This window comes from Jaculus jaculus, chromosome 1 (assembly GCF_020740685.1).
Source record: "Jaculus jaculus isolate mJacJac1 chromosome 1, mJacJac1.mat.Y.cur, whole genome shotgun sequence".
In the NCBI taxonomy this organism is placed as follows: Eukaryota; Metazoa; Chordata; class Mammalia; order Rodentia; family Dipodidae; genus Jaculus; species Jaculus jaculus.
In genome coordinates, this window is record NC_059102.1 from 234723755 (window position 1) to 234741507 (window position 17753).

The following is a 17753-nucleotide window of genomic DNA, read 5'->3' on the forward strand; positions in this document are numbered from 1 at the left end:
CCTGGAGAATTGAACCTGGGTCCTTAGGCTTCATAGGCATGCACCTTAACTGCTAAGCCACTTCCTAGATAGATTTCTAAAAAGACTTACACAAAGTTAAAAGGTGACTTGATTGGTGAAAAAGACTAATTTATCCATGCTATCTTTTAAACTTATTAGAGAGATAAAGTAAAAATATGGGTACAGCAGGGCCACTTGCCACTCTATGTGAACTCCAGACACATGTGCCACTGTGTGCATTGGGGTTTACGTGGGTACAGCGAGATTGAATCCTGGGCTGGCAGGTTTTCTAAATAAGCCATCTCCCCAGCCTGATGCTATTTTTTTTTTTAACCAAACAATTGTACTCAAGAAACTGAAAAAAATTGAAATCGAAACTCAAGAAAGTTATTGTAGAGTTCTTTACAAAATGAAGTGGTAAAAAATACTGAACTTTTTAATTAAAGAAAAAATTCTGGGCTGAAGAGATGGCTCAGCGGTTAAAGGCACTTGCTTGCAAAGTCTGTTGGTGCAGGTTCGATTCCCTAGTAAAGCCAGATGCATAAAGTGTTGCATGCAACTGGAGTTTGCCTACAGTGGCAAGAAGACCTGACACACTCATTTCCCCTCTTTCTGCTTGCAAATAAATAAATTTGGTTAAAAGTTATGTTATAAACTATAAATGTAGAGCAATAGTTTATACTATTGGCATAAAATTATAAGTCTTGATCAATAGAACTTAATAGAAAGAACACTTAGTAGTATTTAAGCCTCTTAAAAATTCAGTTTTCAAATATAAACAGGAAAGGACAGATATATACATCATGTGGGGCATCTAGCAGATAGTTTGAGGGAGAAGTCACTGTTTTTATTTATCTTATAAAAAATAAATTTTAGGTGCTTAAAATAGTTTTTTTTTTCATCCTTATGTTTTTCCTCCTTGGCCTAGCATACCTGAGGGATGTTATACTTCCTCATATTAACATAGCTGAATACTCAGTGATGCTCAGTAAGCAAGGCAGAATCAGTCCCTGCTGAATATGAAGGCCATGAGAGAGTTATTATAGCCCAAGGGCTACACTGGCCATCTACCCCCAAACAGCCTTTTCATATTGCAAGTCACTACCTAAAGGCCATAGAAGAGTGTTTCTCCCCTATTGTTATTCTTCCCCTGAACTCATCTTTCATTCTGGTCAGGAGAGGTCAGCTGACAGAACTAATAGGAAGATGAACATCCTTAAAAATGAGAAGTAATAAAATAATCTGAAAGGCAGTAAGATATTTTTTAATGGTTGAGGAGACATAAAAGTAGATTTGTCCAACAGAATGAAATAGGTAAGCAAATGCAGAAATTTTCTGAAATAGGAAGTATATCATGGGTGGGGGAGCAGCATGCACACTGGGAAGAGAGGCTTGCCCACTGGAAGACAGAGGGGAAAAGGTTCCCTGAGAAGAACCTAGGGGTGAAGAGTTGGAAATCCAGAAAGTAGATGAGACAGAGAAGGCATATTCTCCCCAGAGTTCTTTAAAGAGGTGGTAGAGAGAATAGGGGAGAAGTAAGGTTATGTGAAGTTTTCTTAAGAAGCTGGAGTAAATGACCACTTAGAGATTTATTACAGGATGCACCTTAAAAGTAAGTCAAATTGAACTTTGAAAAAAGGAGTGGGATGCAAGGAAGAGTAAAATTGGTAAATTTGGGTATATTAAACCTTCACATTTAAAAAACTATCACAAAAATGGTAATAGTGAGTGTGTGTACAGCGTTAATGTTAAGGTGAAACTAAAGTCATGTCACAATCGGGGACAGGCAAAACAAAAGTGACATAACAACTGCAACCAAAAAACAAAAGATGCAAGGCAAGTTCAGATAGTATAACCCAAACATAGTCTTACATGGATGTATCTTTTCTGTGTTATATTTGATCCTGCTGAGTAATGTACATACAACTTTAGTGGCCACCTGTTACAGTTTGTGTCACAAAAGTAGGTAGAAAAATACACAATTCCTAAGTGTCTTATATTCATATTTGTAAAATGTGGATGTCCACTTCCTTTGAAAGTTATCACATGTATATTCTAGTGCTCTTGAGTTGCACTTAGTGGAAAATAATCCGTATTGCATGTTGGGTACAATCACATCAAATTTAGTGATTCTGTAGGACTTTTGGGTTTCTAAAACTTAAAGACTAAGTTTTTAAAATTATTTTTCTTTCCACCTTCCTGTTGCCCCTCCTTCTCCTCCTATTAGTCTTTTTCCCTAGACAATTTCACTTCTTTCATGTCCTATATAATTTTTTGTATCTATATATAATCTAGAAACAACAAGGGAGAGAAAACATGTTTGTCTTTCTGAGACTGGCTTATTTCACTTAATATGGTATCTCCAGTTGCATCCATTTTCCAGAAAATAGCATAACCTTACTATATTTATGGCTGAAGAAAATTCCACTGTGTATATACTAAGAATGAGTTTTTCAATTTTCTACATTATGTTTGCCTATTATTTTTTTATGATTTTTGAGTACATAGAAAAATTTCGGAGTTCTGTAGTTATCAACAACCAAATTAAACATATTGTTCTAGAATAATTGCCAGATATCTGTTCTTACTGATTATGAGTGTTCAAGAAAGTTCTGCCTTGTTAATAGCTATATTTGAAGTTTTGTTTACTGAGGATGAAAGTTTCTCTGGGAGGCTGAAATTTCTACAATCTGGTTTCTGAATTAAAGTTTTATTATGAAAATCATACTGTTTTTTCCCTAAAACACTGAAAATTATATATATATATATATATAGATAGATAGATAGATAGATAGATATAGATATAGATATAGATATAGATATAGATATAGATATATGAACTCTAAATAAACTCTGAAAAGGTCCCAGGCTGGTTTCTAAAAGAACAACTGTAAATACCACTTCTTTCTCTGATAGTATGAGCTCATTTGTTTTCCCAGCCCTCTGGGGTCACTGACTTGGGCATTTGTTGTCCCAGTAATAACTGGAAGCATGGCATACCTGCCGTGAGCCTTAAGTATTAAAGCAAAGTTTTTATTCTAAGATAGAATAAAAACAGTTCTATTAAAAAAGTAAGTTGAAGATAGTTTGCCATTATGGTAGGTAGTCTCAAGGGTTAATTGCATGTGTAGTAAGAGCATAAGGGATAAGAGATGTTTCATATGTGGGTTTTACTGTGATTAGCTTTAGCAAAGTGTTGGCATTAAAGAGCTAGTTTGTAGCCCGAAAATTACAAAGCAGTTGTTAGGACCCTGAGGCCTTTACACTCATTCTGCTGTAGACTTGCTAAGACGAGAGAGTCTTAGGACCTTCACTTTAGGGAAAAAAAAAAAAAAATTGCTCTAAAGTTTTCTAAGAGTCTGTCATATTTGGGTATGTAAGATTTTGTTTTCTTGTTTCAAGCATTACATCTAATTCACTGCTTTCTTTGGATAATAAAGTTGAACCAGTTGATTTTAGCTTCTAATTTGCATGGTCCAAAGCTTATACCATCAATTTTATGGTTCTTGTGTCAGATCTTGCTAGAACAACTTCATTTTGAGTTAAGCCTTGGTAGATAAGTTACATGTGGTATTCTTTTCTGCTTTCTTTTAGATCAGCAGGCCAAAAAGTACAAGATTGTTATTTCTATCAAATTTTTATGGAAAAAAATGAAAAAGTTGGAGTTCCTACCATTCAACAATTGTTAGAATGGTCTTTTATCAACAGTAACCTGAAATTTGCAGAGGTCAGTGTTACTCACTGTCTCCCCCTTTCTCTTTCTTTGTTGTTGCTCTGTTTTGATTTGCTTCATTTTGTAGCAGTGCTGTGGATTGAACCCTGGACTTTTGCATATATCTACCACTGATCCACATTCTAGATCCTGCTGTGAAAGCCTGAAGGATTCTTAAAACTGCTAGTAGATTTAGTTTGTGTCTATATATTTCAACCAAGAATAGTTGGAAGCATACACTATTAAGAAAACACAGGGGCTAGAAAGATGGCTTAACTGTTAATGTGCTTGTCTGCGAAGCCTTAGGACCCATGTCCGACTCTCCAGATTCCACATCAGCCAGATGCACAAAGGTGAGGCAAGCACAAAGGTCATCCATGCCCATTAGATGGTGCAAGTGTCTGGAATCTATTGCAGTGGCAGAGGCCCTGGCACACCAATTCTCTCAGCCCCCTGCACCCCCCGCCTTAGAAAAAGAAAGAAAACACAAATTAAGACAAAAATGGGGCTAGAGAAATGGCTTAGCAGTTAAGCGCTTGCCTGTGAAACCTAAGGACCCCGGTTCGAGGCTTGATTCCCCAGGACCCATGATAACCAGATGCGCAAGGGGGCACATGTGTCTGGAGTTCGTTTGCAGTGGCTGGAGGCCCTGGCGTGCCCATTCTCTCTCTCTCTCTCTCTCTCTCTCTGCCTCTTTCTCTGTCACTTTCAAATAAATAAATAAACATAAAACAAAACAAAATTTTTTAAAATACAAAAATGTCCAGGGTTTAAATCTGCTGTTCTTATGGAAAGTGCCTTATAGTTAAGATTGAACCTTCTGGGTTTGGGATGCCAAACAAAACAAGCTAATTTGTAACTCGTACACTTTGAACACAAAAGGTCTATGTTTTATAGTTGCCATTTTACTCACACATTTTATCCAAATATATCCAAAGATAATGTTTACTGTTCTTCTCTAATTAAGAAACAAAATGTCAAGAAATTAATCTACATTGTTTTGTTAATGAACAAGTGATACCAAGTAGATTTATTTTATTGTCTACTGAGTATTTATAGTTTTATTGGTACATGCTTGTGGTTTATTCTTATTGTATTGTTTCTTATGGGGTATTTTGGTAAAGCCTCCATAGGCACAGTTATTTATTTGCTAATGTATAAAAGAAGTATCCTGTGTGATTAAGTCATACAATCTGGGATGACTTGAGGCCTTACAGCTTGCTGCTGCTCTGCACCCACACCCCACATTCCTGTGTGAATCCTGTTTCACACATAACCAGTACTGTTGTGAAAATGTGCTTGGTTTGAGAGCCAGGACTTTGAGTTTCAGCACTCAGTTTGTTTGCTGAGGATGGAACTCAGGACTTTGGACATGCCAGGCAAGCATTCTACCATTGTGTCAAATCCCCAGTCCCTAGTCCCTATGTTATTTGATTTCTAAAAAACATCTTATCTTTCCTTTAAGGCACCATCATGTCTGATTATCCAGATGCCTCGGTTTGGAAAAGACTTCAAACTATTTAAAAAAATTTTTCCTTCTTTGGAATTAAATATAACAGATTTGCTTGAAGACAGTAAGTATTAATTTAAATTTTTTTTATTATTGACTATTTCTATAAGTATAGATAATAAATCATGATACTTCCCCCCCCTCACTTTCCCCTTCACATTTTCACTCTCTGTCATATCCCTTCCCTCTCTGAATCAGTCTCTCTCTTATTTTGGTGTCATCTTTTCCTCCTGTTATGATGGTCTTGTGTAGGTAGTGTCAGGGACTGTGAGGTCATGGATATCCAAGCCATTCTGTGGAAGAGTACATTGTAAGGAGTCCTATCCTTCCTTTGGCTCTTACATTTTTCCTGCCACCTCTTGCACAAAGGACCCTGGGCTTTGGAAGGTGTGATAGAGATATTTCAGTGTGAGCACTCCTCTTCTCAGCACCATGGTGTCTTCTGAGTCATCCCAGAGGTCTCTGCCATCTGAAAAGAAGCTTCTTTTACCAAAAGTGAGAGTAGCATTAATATATAGGTATGAACATTAAGAAAAGTTACCAGGCAGTTTGGTGAGCATAATAATGCATTTAGCCAGACACCAGCAGGTGTTACACCCCTAGGGCTCATGAGTTCCCTTGTCATAGCTTTTCAGTGTCAGGCGTGTGTTCCCTCCTGTGGAGCGGGCTTCCAGTCCAATTAGTGGTTGGCTTCCCCCATAACAGACATGCCACTGTTGTACCTGTTGGCTCATTTGGCCTGGCTGGCCTAACTTAAGGCTTGCAATGTGCTCTGTTGTTTATCTCTACTGATGACATCTCTATTCCATGGAGCTGTATGCAGCATAGCTTTTTCCAGCTTTCTGTCAGCTGTCTACCTAGAGGAGGTTTTCAGTTCAGCTCTAGCAAGATTTCTCAGTGACCTTGCAAAGTATTCATTTTTTAAAAATTTCCTTTGTGTAAGATAACATCTTAGAGGGACAAAGTCATGTTATTCTTTAGGCCAAAAGGTTTATTAATGAGGATTATTAATGTCAGTGACTTGGAATGCTGTCGGATTCTAAAGAGCAAGAGCTTTCAGTCCCACTCAAAGGTTTCAGGAGAAGGAGGTTCCTGATTGCCAGTGGCAGGGAAGAGAGAGGATTTGGGTTGTTGTCACTGAGAGTACTTGTCAAGTAGGCATGGCCTGAGCAATGTGTAGCCTGAGACCTCACAGTTTGTCTTTTCGAAATGGTCTGTTTTTTTTCACCAGTGACAGATATAATACTTTGGATAGGCAATTCAGCATCTGAAGAGCATACACATATTAAGTCAATAGTTTGAGTTCGGGAATTTAGTTTGAAAAATTAGAGTTAAAATAAATGTTTTTTATACAAATACAATGTCATGTGACTAAGAAGTTAGAAACAACTAAATCTTATTGAGAGGGAAGTGGTTTAATGAATTATATATACAACCCATATAACTACTGCTATTAAAATTCATGGTTTTGGAAACTCTCTGTGAGAATGGTCATGATATGGTAGTAAATAAACATTTAGGTAAGCACATTGATTGTCTGTACAAGAGAAGTTTAACATATGTGGCACGTAAACATAGTTACATAAATAACCAGATATAAAATTGTTAGAGAACATAATGTTGACAGTGGTTGTCTCTTGTTGGCTAAAATCATATATGCTTTCAGTTTTCTTTATACTTGCTTGTGTTTTTGAAATTTCATTAGTTGACATATTAAACACAGCAGAAAATGCCCTAGAATAGGCTATCAAAAATGGTATTTGATTGAAGAAAACTTCTTAAGATACTCCAAATCCAAGATGGAAGACCATGGTGATACACCCTTAAATCAAGAAATGAATTAATTCTGTCACCTAAATTAAGGCAAAAGCTTAAGAGGGTCTGGGAGAATTAGACATTTTTGAAGACCCAAAAAGTCTGCTTTTGAAAACTTAGCTTTACTTTTTAATGAAAGAGTGTATTTGTAAAGGCTTCTTTCCTCCCTCCTTGCTGCAGCTCCCAGGCAGTGCAGGATCTGTGGAGGACTTGCGATGTACGAGTGCAGAGAATGCTATGACGATGCAGACATCTCCGCTGGCAAGATCAAGCAGTTCTGCAAGACCTGCAATGCTCAGGTGAGTCTCCTCTCACTGCGTGAGCTCTGTACAACAGCATGTTGCTGGTGGTTGCAAACAAATTTTAGGGTTTAAAAAGTCTTTTAAAACATAATTCACTTTAAAAATTCATAATCAAATGTCATCTGCTTCTGTTGGCTTGATATGCATCTGTGAAGTACTTGGTTGCTATTTATAGATGTTGTTAATGAGAGTAATTAGAGTCCACCCACTTGAAGCATTGCATCTAACCCATTCATGACAACTCTTCATGGTCCATTTTAGGTCCACCTTCATCCCAAGAGGTTGAATCATAAATATAACCCAGTGTCACTTCCCAAAGACTTACCAGACTGGGACTGGAGACATGGCTGTATCCCCTGCCAGAAGATGGAATTGTTCGCTGTTCTTTGCATAGAGACAAGCCATTACGTTGCTTTTGTGAAGTATGGGAAGGACGACTCTGCCTGGCTCTTCTTTGACAGCATGGCTGATCGGGATGGTATTTAAACGCTTTTCTTCGGGGTGGGGAGATACAGCCGTCAGTAAAGTGCTTGCCTCACAAGTGCAGCGACATAGGTTTTGTTCCCAGAACCCACACGAAGATGCTAGGCACGGGAGCACATGCCTGTAATCCCAGTGCTGGGACGACCAAGACGAGAGGATCTGGGAGGCTTGCTGGCTGGCCACTGCAGCTTAATTGGCAAACTGCAGACCCATGAGAGACCCTGCCTCAAAAGCAAGAGGATGGAATTGCTGAGGATGACACTTGAGGTTGTCTTCTAGCCTCCATGCACACCCACACACAACCATGCACCTGCACACATGAATGTACATGCACATACACATTCATACATAAATGTAATTAAAAACTTCTCTATTCAGCAGCCTTTTACACCTGGGGTGGCATAGTTAGGAGAGCTTCTAGTGGCACAGCTTGTTCAGAGTATTAAGATATTTTGTGAGAAAATTACTTTAGGAATATCATGATAGTACAGACTTAAATCAAAAAATGAAGCCAGACATGGTGGTTCACGCCTTTAGTCCCTGCACACAGGAGCCAGAGATAGGAGGATTACTAAGAGTTCAAGGCCAGCCTGAGACTACATAATGAATTCCAGGTCAGCCTGGGCTAGAGTGAAACCCTACCTCAAAAAATCAAAATAAATAATAAGTGAATTAACTCTGCTACCTAAATTAAGGCAAAATACTTGGTATGCACATGCTCTTTCCTAAATAATTAGGCATGGCTATGCACATCTATAATCTCAGCACTTGAGAGGTAGAGGCAGGAGGATTATGAGTTCATAGCTGGCCTGCATAGAAAAACTGTCTGTCTGTCTCATGCTTACTCCTCCCCCTTAGAAAAAAAGAATCTAAGGCTGGGTGCGTGGTGGCACATGCCTTTAATCCCAGCACTCTGGAGGCAGAGATAGGAAGATTGCTGTGAGTTTGAGGGCACCTTGAGACTCCATAATGAATTCCAAGTCAGCCGGAGTTAGAGTGAGACCCTACCTCAAAAAAAAAAAAAAAAATTAAAAACATGAAAAAAAAACAAACGAATCCAAAGGTTATTTTTTCAGAAGAGTGGAGAAATTTTACTGTCTGCTTCCTCTCATTTTTGTGTGAAGCATAGCAGCCTCTGGGCGTGTACATGCCTCGTGTTCTGACGGGAGCACACTCGTCATTCTGTTGAAACCCTTATGCTTGCTGTTGTTAAAACTGGTTTGAGGTGGCAAAGGTCATCCATTTAACTTAGCTGTTCAGATCTCTTGCTTGTGTTTCCTTTGTACTAAATTATCGTGTCTTCAGAATACTAAGAGCAAAATTAGATTTCCACCTTGGAAAAGCAAACTTTTTCTACATTTAGGTGTTTCTTCCTGAAATGGAATGCCCCATTTCAGGATGAAACCTGCACCTGTTGAGCCATTCTCTGGAAAATTTGAAGAAATTACAGAGTGAGGTTGTCACAGGAACCCTCCTTCTGTGTATATGGACTTCAGGGGTTAGATCCAGCCCCCAGCAAGGCTGAGAAATCTTAACAGCCACATTTCTCCATTCTTCTTATACCCCATTTTCCCTTTAGCCATTCTCTCAAACCCCAGTGTCCAAAGTCTTCTGTTCCTGCTCTCTTAATTACCTCAATTACCCTGTGGCAGCTTTTGAACAAGGCTCAAGCTTTAGACCAAGAGTGATCAGTATGTTCTTAGCTCTCAGGCACCTGAGCGGTGTGGCCTGTGAATGTGCCCTAACCCTAGTTACCATTCACACCACAGCATGGCCCAAGAGCACAGGAGCTTGAGACCTTTGGGAAAGCCATGAAAGCAAAGCCAGGAAGGCTTTGCCTGGAATCAGAGCATCTTCACACACAGTCTGATGATAAGTAAAACAAACCATGTAGAGGTGTACAAATGCATCTTTAAACATAGGCAATGTAATAGAGTTTATTTTATTAGAACTGCTTAAACTTGGGCATGCTCGCAGAGAAGCAGAGTGGGCTGCTTGTGTCTGGGAGGGACATGCGGGTGTGAGGAACTGGATGCTATATGTACATGCGCGACAGCATTTTTCTCTTGCTAAGGATAGACAAGCTTGAAAAGTCGGTTTAGGTTCCTCATCATTCTCAAGTATCCAACCATTTAACAATTTTATTTATGCTTGACTCCAGAATACTTTTTGACCCAAAAGTTAAAGGAGACTTTAATTTCCAGAAACCAAAAATGAAGTCTTTCTAGTCCTAAAAGGGTCAGCTTTCATTAAATGCTAGTATCATAAAATTGTTCTGATGGGATAGGGTAGTGAGAATGCTTGGATGTCACTGCCCTAAAGATAGCTCTACCTCTCAATTTAGGTGGTCAGAATGGCTTCAACATTCCTCAAGTGACACCCTGCCCAGAGGTGGGAGAGTACTTGAAGATGTCTCTAGAGGAGCTGCATTCTTTGGACTCCAGAAGAATCCAAGGCTGTGCACGCAGACTTCTTTGTGATGCATACATGTGCATGTACCAGAGTCCAACCATGAGCTTATACAAATAACCTGTCATCCCAGAGGTGCCGAGACCGAGCGCAGAGTTGAGTGTTGCATCATCTCCAGCTGACGGTTCCGTCCAGCGCCCATTGCCGGCAGTGGGCGTCTTCGTGGTGATGGCCTTTCAGCAAAGGATTCCTATGTTTTCAAACAAATTGCTTTTGTGTTCCTGAAGTATTTAATAAGAAACATTTTGCACTCTAGAAAGTATGTTTGTGTTGGTTTTTTAAGAAGTCTAAATGAAGTTACTAATACCTGAAGCTTTAAGTTAAGTGCATTGATCATACGATATTTTTGGAAGCATACAATATTAATTGTGATGTTTCAAACCTCTTTTAGTCCATTGAGAATGTAAATAAATGTTTCTTCTTTATGGACCAAATATACGAAATCATTTTTCTTTTTGTAGCTAACGGTTGCCTTGAGGAAGAAATAATTTGGTTTATTAAGAGTCTACTTTCAATCCACTTGTTAAGGTGTGCTGAGTTTGACTTGTTAATTCTCCCCTATATAGTGCTAATCCCCTGCATGTCTGCAACCTGCTGGGTTCTGTGTTTATGCAGCAGTGTCAGAAAATACTGAAATTCACTTAATGCTGTTGCTTTCTATTTGTTCTGGTTTTGAGATAGGTGAGTGACTCTGTCAGAAAATGTCCATTTTTGATATAATTTCCTTGGAGGATTAGGGCACTTGAACAATTGAAGCTCTTCAGTCATGATAATAATCATCAACTAACAGGGTTTTTTTAAGGAGGTTTTATTTTAGGGAACAGAGCACAGTAATTTACAAATGATTGAGTGATAAATAATAATATATTCTTATACAAATATACAGTCCATAAGAAAATAAAGTTGGCTTATAGAATTATAACATTTCCTGAAAGAGATGTATTAAATATTTGAACCTTTCATTTTAAATAAATTATTTTATTTTATTTTTAATTTATTTTAAATGAATGTCTGTTATTTTAAATTAGCCTGTGGATGCTGTAAACTAGAACTATGAAGTATAAATGTCAGTACGGTGGGGTGTCTGTTCTCTGGTTTTTCGTGATATTGTCTCTTTCAAATAACTTCTTAAACTTGCAGAAGACAGAAAGTCAGAAAAGATGTTCTATGTATAGTATGTGACTTTATAAAATATTTAATGTCCAAAAAGAGTCTTTATAAGCCCTGTGGTTATTTTTTTAAAGTCAATTTTATTCCTTGGTTTTTCCATTCCATTTTGCTAGCATGTATTAGCTTTATAAACCATAATAAGGCACAAAGGCTCTTCATCTTGTGACTTTTTCACTTTTGCAATAGAAAAGTATATTACATTCTGCACAAGATTTTGTATGGCTGAGTGCTTATGCTTATGATAGTGAAGCCATGGCTAGATGGGACTGAGGACCTTTGACTGGGCCCTGCCTCCACCCATCAATCACCTTGGGACAGGGAAGGACATGGAACACAGCTGAGCTTGCTTGTAACTCTGACCAGCTTGAGTGCTATCACACTGCAGGGAGCGTGTGTGTGGAGTGAAGAAAGGGGTGAGTGAACGCATCAGTGTGGCTATAAAGGTTATCTGAGGAATGGTTAGGACTCTGTAGATAGGCAAGACTGGATTTAATAGTGAAAAGGGAAGAGGATAATTCTTTTATTGTAGAAATGGAAGCAAAATATACCCTGAGGGAGATCAGCTACCTTTCTTGTAGGGTAGAAGACACAAAAATCACCTGGCACATGGTTCCAAAATTTGATGGAGGCTCTTCTGTGCAGGCAAGAACCTTGTCCATAACTGATCCCCCACATTTTGTCCAGGTGGCACTGTATGTCCATTAGCAATGCCAGGCGATGGCGCAAGAGCCAAGCTCTGGTGGTTGGGAAGGCCCCTACCACTTCCCATCCCTCTGGGCAGTTTCTTCTCATTCTTTGTTCCCACAGAGTGTGGTTGGTCAAGGGGCAGCAGGGCTGACCTGCATTGCACAGGTGGCCCATGTGCTTGTTGGTTTATTTAAGCTTTCCTTTATAGTTTTCTGTTGGCTTTTAAAATGTTCTGACTATCCTTTTTATATCTACATCCAGTATAATAAAATATTTACAACATGGCTCATGATCAATAGCTACAGATGGGATGTAACAAGTCATATTCCTCCACCTCAAAATAATTTTCTATCTTTCTCTGTCTGTCTAATATACAGACTAAGTGGCCAGCCCTTCAGTATCAGCTTTATGAAGGAGTCTGACTCTGTTCATCCTTCCACAAAAGAATGTTTTCTAAGAAGGGGGAAAAAATAGGCGTAAAAAATCAATATAATATAGTCAGTGCCATTGCTATGGGTTTTTCTCAAGACGAGTTTAGGATTTTAATTATATATTTCCCAAATGCTTGGGTAAATGAACAGGATTGTCTTATTCCTTGCATTCATCTCTTACTCATGTCCACTCACTGGGGAGCAGAGAAAATACAGTGTTTAATTTTACTGAGCTTCCTACCCAACTTTCTGATCGACTGAGTGCGGTATCTCCACACAATCAGGAGTTGCAATCTCTCTGGCTGGATTTGGGCATCCAGCTAGATAATTCTGCGCATAACTGGATGGTCATTGACCAAGATGGAAGTGCAGAATACAGTATTGAGCCTTACCTGTAACTGCCAGCCTGTATTTACTGGAATTCATGAGGTCCCTAGGTAGTGCCATAGAACTATTGAGGTCTGGTGCCTACTCTCATAGAGCTAGCTTGCTGTCTTATTTCAACAATAGAGCATCAATTAGTGGTTTCTTAGCCTTGATGTAAAAACAGGCTCCAGGAAAACACTGGGAGGCAAAGTGATGTGACAAAGAGGTAAAAGACTAGAGAACAGAAATTGGAGTCCTTGTCATTTGCTCTGTTGTTTCAAATAGTATCTTGACTTTTTGCATTTTAGTTTCTTCCTCTTTTTATAAAGAGGGAGTTGGACTATCCAATTTTATTGGAAAAACATAACACAAATTCCAAGACCTCAGGCCATGCCTGTTGCATCTGATTTCCTGCTGGAAGTAGGAAATTGTACATTAGAAGCTCATCAGGACAACCTAGTGACCAATGGCTATGGGTCATGGAAATGGAAGGCTTCAGAGGTCCCTTCTCCATTAAGAGTGGGATCAGAACATGCTTCTGTATTTGACATTGTACTTAAGCATGAGGAACTGAATACTAATTATATGTTTATATGTGTTTACATATGAACTTACATAAAAGTGCATTTTGGCATGTGTACCTCAACCCACTATTTCCTAAAGAGTTTAGCAGTGTTTGAAACACCTTAAGATACTTGAAGTTATTTACCTAGATACTTTCTTTCTACTTTATTTTCACAGGGAAAATTGAGAGGCTGTAGGAGCCAAATAAACAAAATTATCATGTAGAGTTATGAAAACTACTTAATTTATTTCTATCTACTATTTGTTGAAAAAATTTTAAAGTGCATGGGAATTTTTTTTCTGGGATAAAAGGTCCCTTGTATTAGCAGGGTATCCTAAAAGTAGATAGGTTTGTGGCCTGGAATTAAAAACAAAACCACCTTCTCTGTACTTGGTAATAGTAGCAAAACGCACAATTCTCCACCAGTGAGAAAGAATCCTTGAATTCCATAATGCAGTCGGGGCGAGTGGAGAAGAGAGAGTGAGAGTGGAAGCTGTGAGCCGAAGGAATGGAAGAGGCAGGAAGCCCAGTCCCTCCCAGCAGAGGGCTGAGTTCCCAACAGGTGGGCTTCTGCAGCTCATAGGATTTTCTCTCGTGTCCAAGGTGATGTTAGGGGGAAGTGTTCTGTGGAGAATTGACCTTATCCTTGTCACATCTTTTGTCAGTTGTCTTCTGGGGTGGAGAAGAGATGGAGAGAAGAGAAAGAGAGAGTGAGGGGCACTTTATTTTGTTCTAAGTCCTGGAGCAGCAAAAGGGCTTCTCTGGAGTCTAAAGCAGAGACAGGAAGTTGGCAGCGGAGGTGTCCAGGAATAACGAACACATGGGTGTGGGGAGGAAATAGAAAGAATCCTTCCTGATGACTGTAAATCCCCATTTTTGTACTCAAGAGCACACCACTTTGGCCCTTGGTCTTGGCAGTGGTGATATTTTTGTTTCACCATATTTTAAAGTCCTCATCTCACAGAGTTCAGGGAGAAAGGTTGTTGATGGAGGGATAATCCTTCTGGGCACCAGAGGCTTCAACCCAATTCTTTTGTGCTTTTAAATACTGCCCATTTTCACTTTTTGTTTATTCTAGAGGAATTATCCTGGAGACTCAGCTGTGTTTGGTTTTGTGTTGTAGAATGGTCTTGTCCTGTGGAGTGTTGACTCTGGAAAATCCAGGCATCACATCATAATCATTCATTTAGAGAGTCCCTTTAGAACTTGGCCAGGAAAATGGTGATAACCAGCAGTGGTTACACTGGAGCACATTTTTGTAGTACATTTACATTTCTGGTAACTTGTTCAACATTTAAAACAATGTTTTTCCTGAAGAACATCCTATATTTATATTTAAAAAACATTATGAATAACATCACATAAGACAACCCCTTATGTCAGAATGGTCTGTTTTAGCCTTAATTTTGTTAAACTTTTTAAGAGATGAACGAAGCGCTGCTGTGGAAAGCAATGTACTATATGCTATTTCTGTATCATTAAAATGAGATTTTTATGGTTCCTTTTCCTTGATTTCTTTATGGGAAGGGTTTGGGGTTGCAACGACACAAGAATTGGGCCTTTTCAACTAGTTCAGTGTTTTCAATGGTGCCAAGAATGAAGAATTCTCTGGGACACAATGTATATATCTGTTTCCATCAAGCTTCCCAGACCTCACATCTGTACTTGGATCTGAGGGGCATCATGAGTCTACAGGATTCTTGACCTCTCTCTGCATTTGCATGCTCTGGTCCTTGATGTAGTTCAGCTCCATCGGTCTCTAAGCCACTCCAACCACAAGGTGCTCCTCCTGAGCTTCCTGATAGGTACACATGGCCCAGAGTTCTTAGCTACAGAGAATGGGTTCTACGACCCACATCTGTTATACTTCTGTGATACCCAGGGAATGATCACAGCATTTCAGGAAGTGCAATGTTACTCCAGTCTTCATTTAGATAACAAAAAATTCTGTGACAAATCTTGCCCAGAAATTCCTTGAATGTTAAGGCATTTTCTGCACAAAGGTAGGGGAGCTAGAACAGTCTGTCTGAGTTAGTGATCCTGGTCTTCATAGTGCATTCAAGGTTTCTGCTAAAAAAAAAAAAAAAAAAGAAAAAGAAAAAGAAAAAGGAAAAAAAAAGCTATTGGGGAAGATGAAAGTGCTGAGAAGTGACAGCTGAGTGCTCAGCACTAAATGAAACATCTCTATCACATTTGCCAAGGTTCAGAGAACATTGCAGAAGAGGGGATAGAAAGAATGTAAAAGCCAAAGGACGGGAGGAGTGCTTTGGAACACTTTCTGATATGAAGTGGGCAGTGCCCATGGCATTTAGGAACTTGCAGCAGCTGCACATTATCAAGCCCGTCAACATATGATCACCATGATGATAACAGACATCAAAGTAGAAGAGGGACTAGTTTGAAAGGAGGAGACCAGTGGAAGAAGGATGGGGTTGGGGGACAAAAAAGGTAATGGAAGGGGAGTATGATCAAAATACATTATTTAGTACATGTATGAAAATTGTCAACAAAAATGTCTTTAAAAACAAAACCACAACTGAGTGGACATACTGATAACAAAGGAGGCTATGCTATGTCACTGAATTTCCAGGCCAGAACCAAGGGCTGGTATCCTGTTAGAATCCTGTTAGGTTAATAAGGAGACCATTCTGACATAAGGGGTTGTCTTCCTGTCCAGAAGCATTTCCAGTGCGTGTAAACTTTGGGTGGTAAGAGCTTTGGGTATTTAAAAGAACAACCCAACAGCTGAAGTATGGAAGGAGATGGGATAACCTCTGGCAAGGAACTGTTCCATGGGCAGCCAGTGCTGGCTGATGACTGTAGTGTTGAATTTCACTGGAAGGGGGTCATCTTTGGTGTCTAATGATAGCAGTTAGGCTGGAGAAGACGACCTGGATATTACAGAAATTGGGTAACATGTTATCACAGAACACAATGGAAATCTGCAAGAGATGTCTGCTCTGTGGGCCTTACCACTTGTCACGGGTTTATGAAAGATAGCCAATCTTCTTACAGATAGCAAGCAGGTCCGTGTTCAACTGCCCTCTCAAAGGAGGCTTAAGTTGACATTAGATTCCGGAAAATTGGTGAGAAAGTTCGCTAGGGATGTGTCCCTCTAACCTTCAGAGGCCTAATAGAGCCTCTGAAGTCTGACCTGGTGGGTTCAGTGAGGTTGCCAGCAGGTCTCACCAGCCTGTGGACTAAATGAAGCCAGCCAGGCTTTGGGCCATGACGCAGTTTGCCTCTTGGTTGTGTTCAATTAGCAATAGAGGGTTAAGGCTGCACAGTAGGTCATGTGGGGTGGAACTAAAATATGAAAGGGTTATATTGTAAACAAATGCGTAACTGCAGGAATATTAATCAACTGCCTAGGGGAGGCCATCACAGCACCTTAAGCTAGTGGGGTGAAGCTGACCATCTGACCAGGTCCTATCCCATTCACTATTGTCAGGGCCAGAATTAGATCACTGTCTCTGGCCCTTCTGAGTACGTACAAGAGAGCCCAGTCTCTGGCTCCCACATAATGCTTCCTCTTGGGGGCAGAGATGTCGTAGAGCTTCTCCATAAGGCTTTTGAACAACTTTGAATGAAGTGCTTGTCACAGCGCCTGGCCTTCAAAGCCCCTTTCTACATGCTAGCCACCAGTAGCAGCATAGTGAAAGTATTATGATCGTGAGCTTGAGAACTAGGTTGTAAGTGTAATCCACACACACCTGTTCTCCACAATCTCCAGTCTTCAGATTGCTTTGCAACATTGACACTTGGAAGCATTTTGTCCTTCAGAGTGCAGCAGCACCATCTTGTGGTCCTTTCAGGTTATGGCATTGCAAAAGCTTTTAGCTCCCAAGTAGTTAGCTGCAGTTAGCAGCAGGTGATTTTTGAAAGCAAATATGGCCGTTAGGGCGAAAATATGTGCAGGAGGGCTGAAGCTTCCTCTATGCAGTTTAAAAACTGCTCGTTGATGCTGCCGTGTCTGCCCGTGACTGTCCTGTGACAGACCACTGGCTATGCCCTTTCTCCCTCTAGCTGGAGCTTTCACGCTCCTCTAAAACCGTTGAAATTGAGTTAGTGCCATCTATTGGGCAAACACAGGAAGATTGGTTGCAAAGTCCTGTCCCAGATTTGTAGAGGAATAAATGATAAATCCTTAGGAAGTAGGGAAACAGAAACATCCTAATGTCACCCCCACTGGTAAGCATTTCCCAGCGTCAACGTAATAGCAGTTGTGTTATCTTCCCCACTG

At 39.7% G+C, this 17753-nt stretch overlaps 1 protein-coding gene across 4 annotated transcripts in view; it reads left to right on the forward strand.

The window, feature by feature from the left end:
- Nucleotides 1-15010, forward strand: part of Cyld (CYLD lysine 63 deubiquitinase) — a 65068-nt gene extending 50058 nt beyond the window's left edge. For all 4 annotated transcript variants that reach the window (XM_045151522.1, XM_045151541.1, XM_045151532.1 and 1 more), the window contains 5 exons: nt 3595-3727; nt 5178-5286; nt 7218-7336; nt 7601-7817; nt 10167-15010. In XM_045151522.1, coding sequence (XP_045007457.1) covers nt 3595-3727; nt 5178-5286; nt 7218-7336; nt 7601-7817; nt 10167-10351 — 763 coding nt within the window. In that variant the 3' untranslated portion in view covers nt 10352-15010. The remainder of the gene's footprint in view (nt 1-3594; nt 3728-5177; nt 5287-7217; nt 7337-7600; nt 7818-10166) is intronic.
- Nucleotides 15011-17753: the final 2743 nt, after the last annotated feature.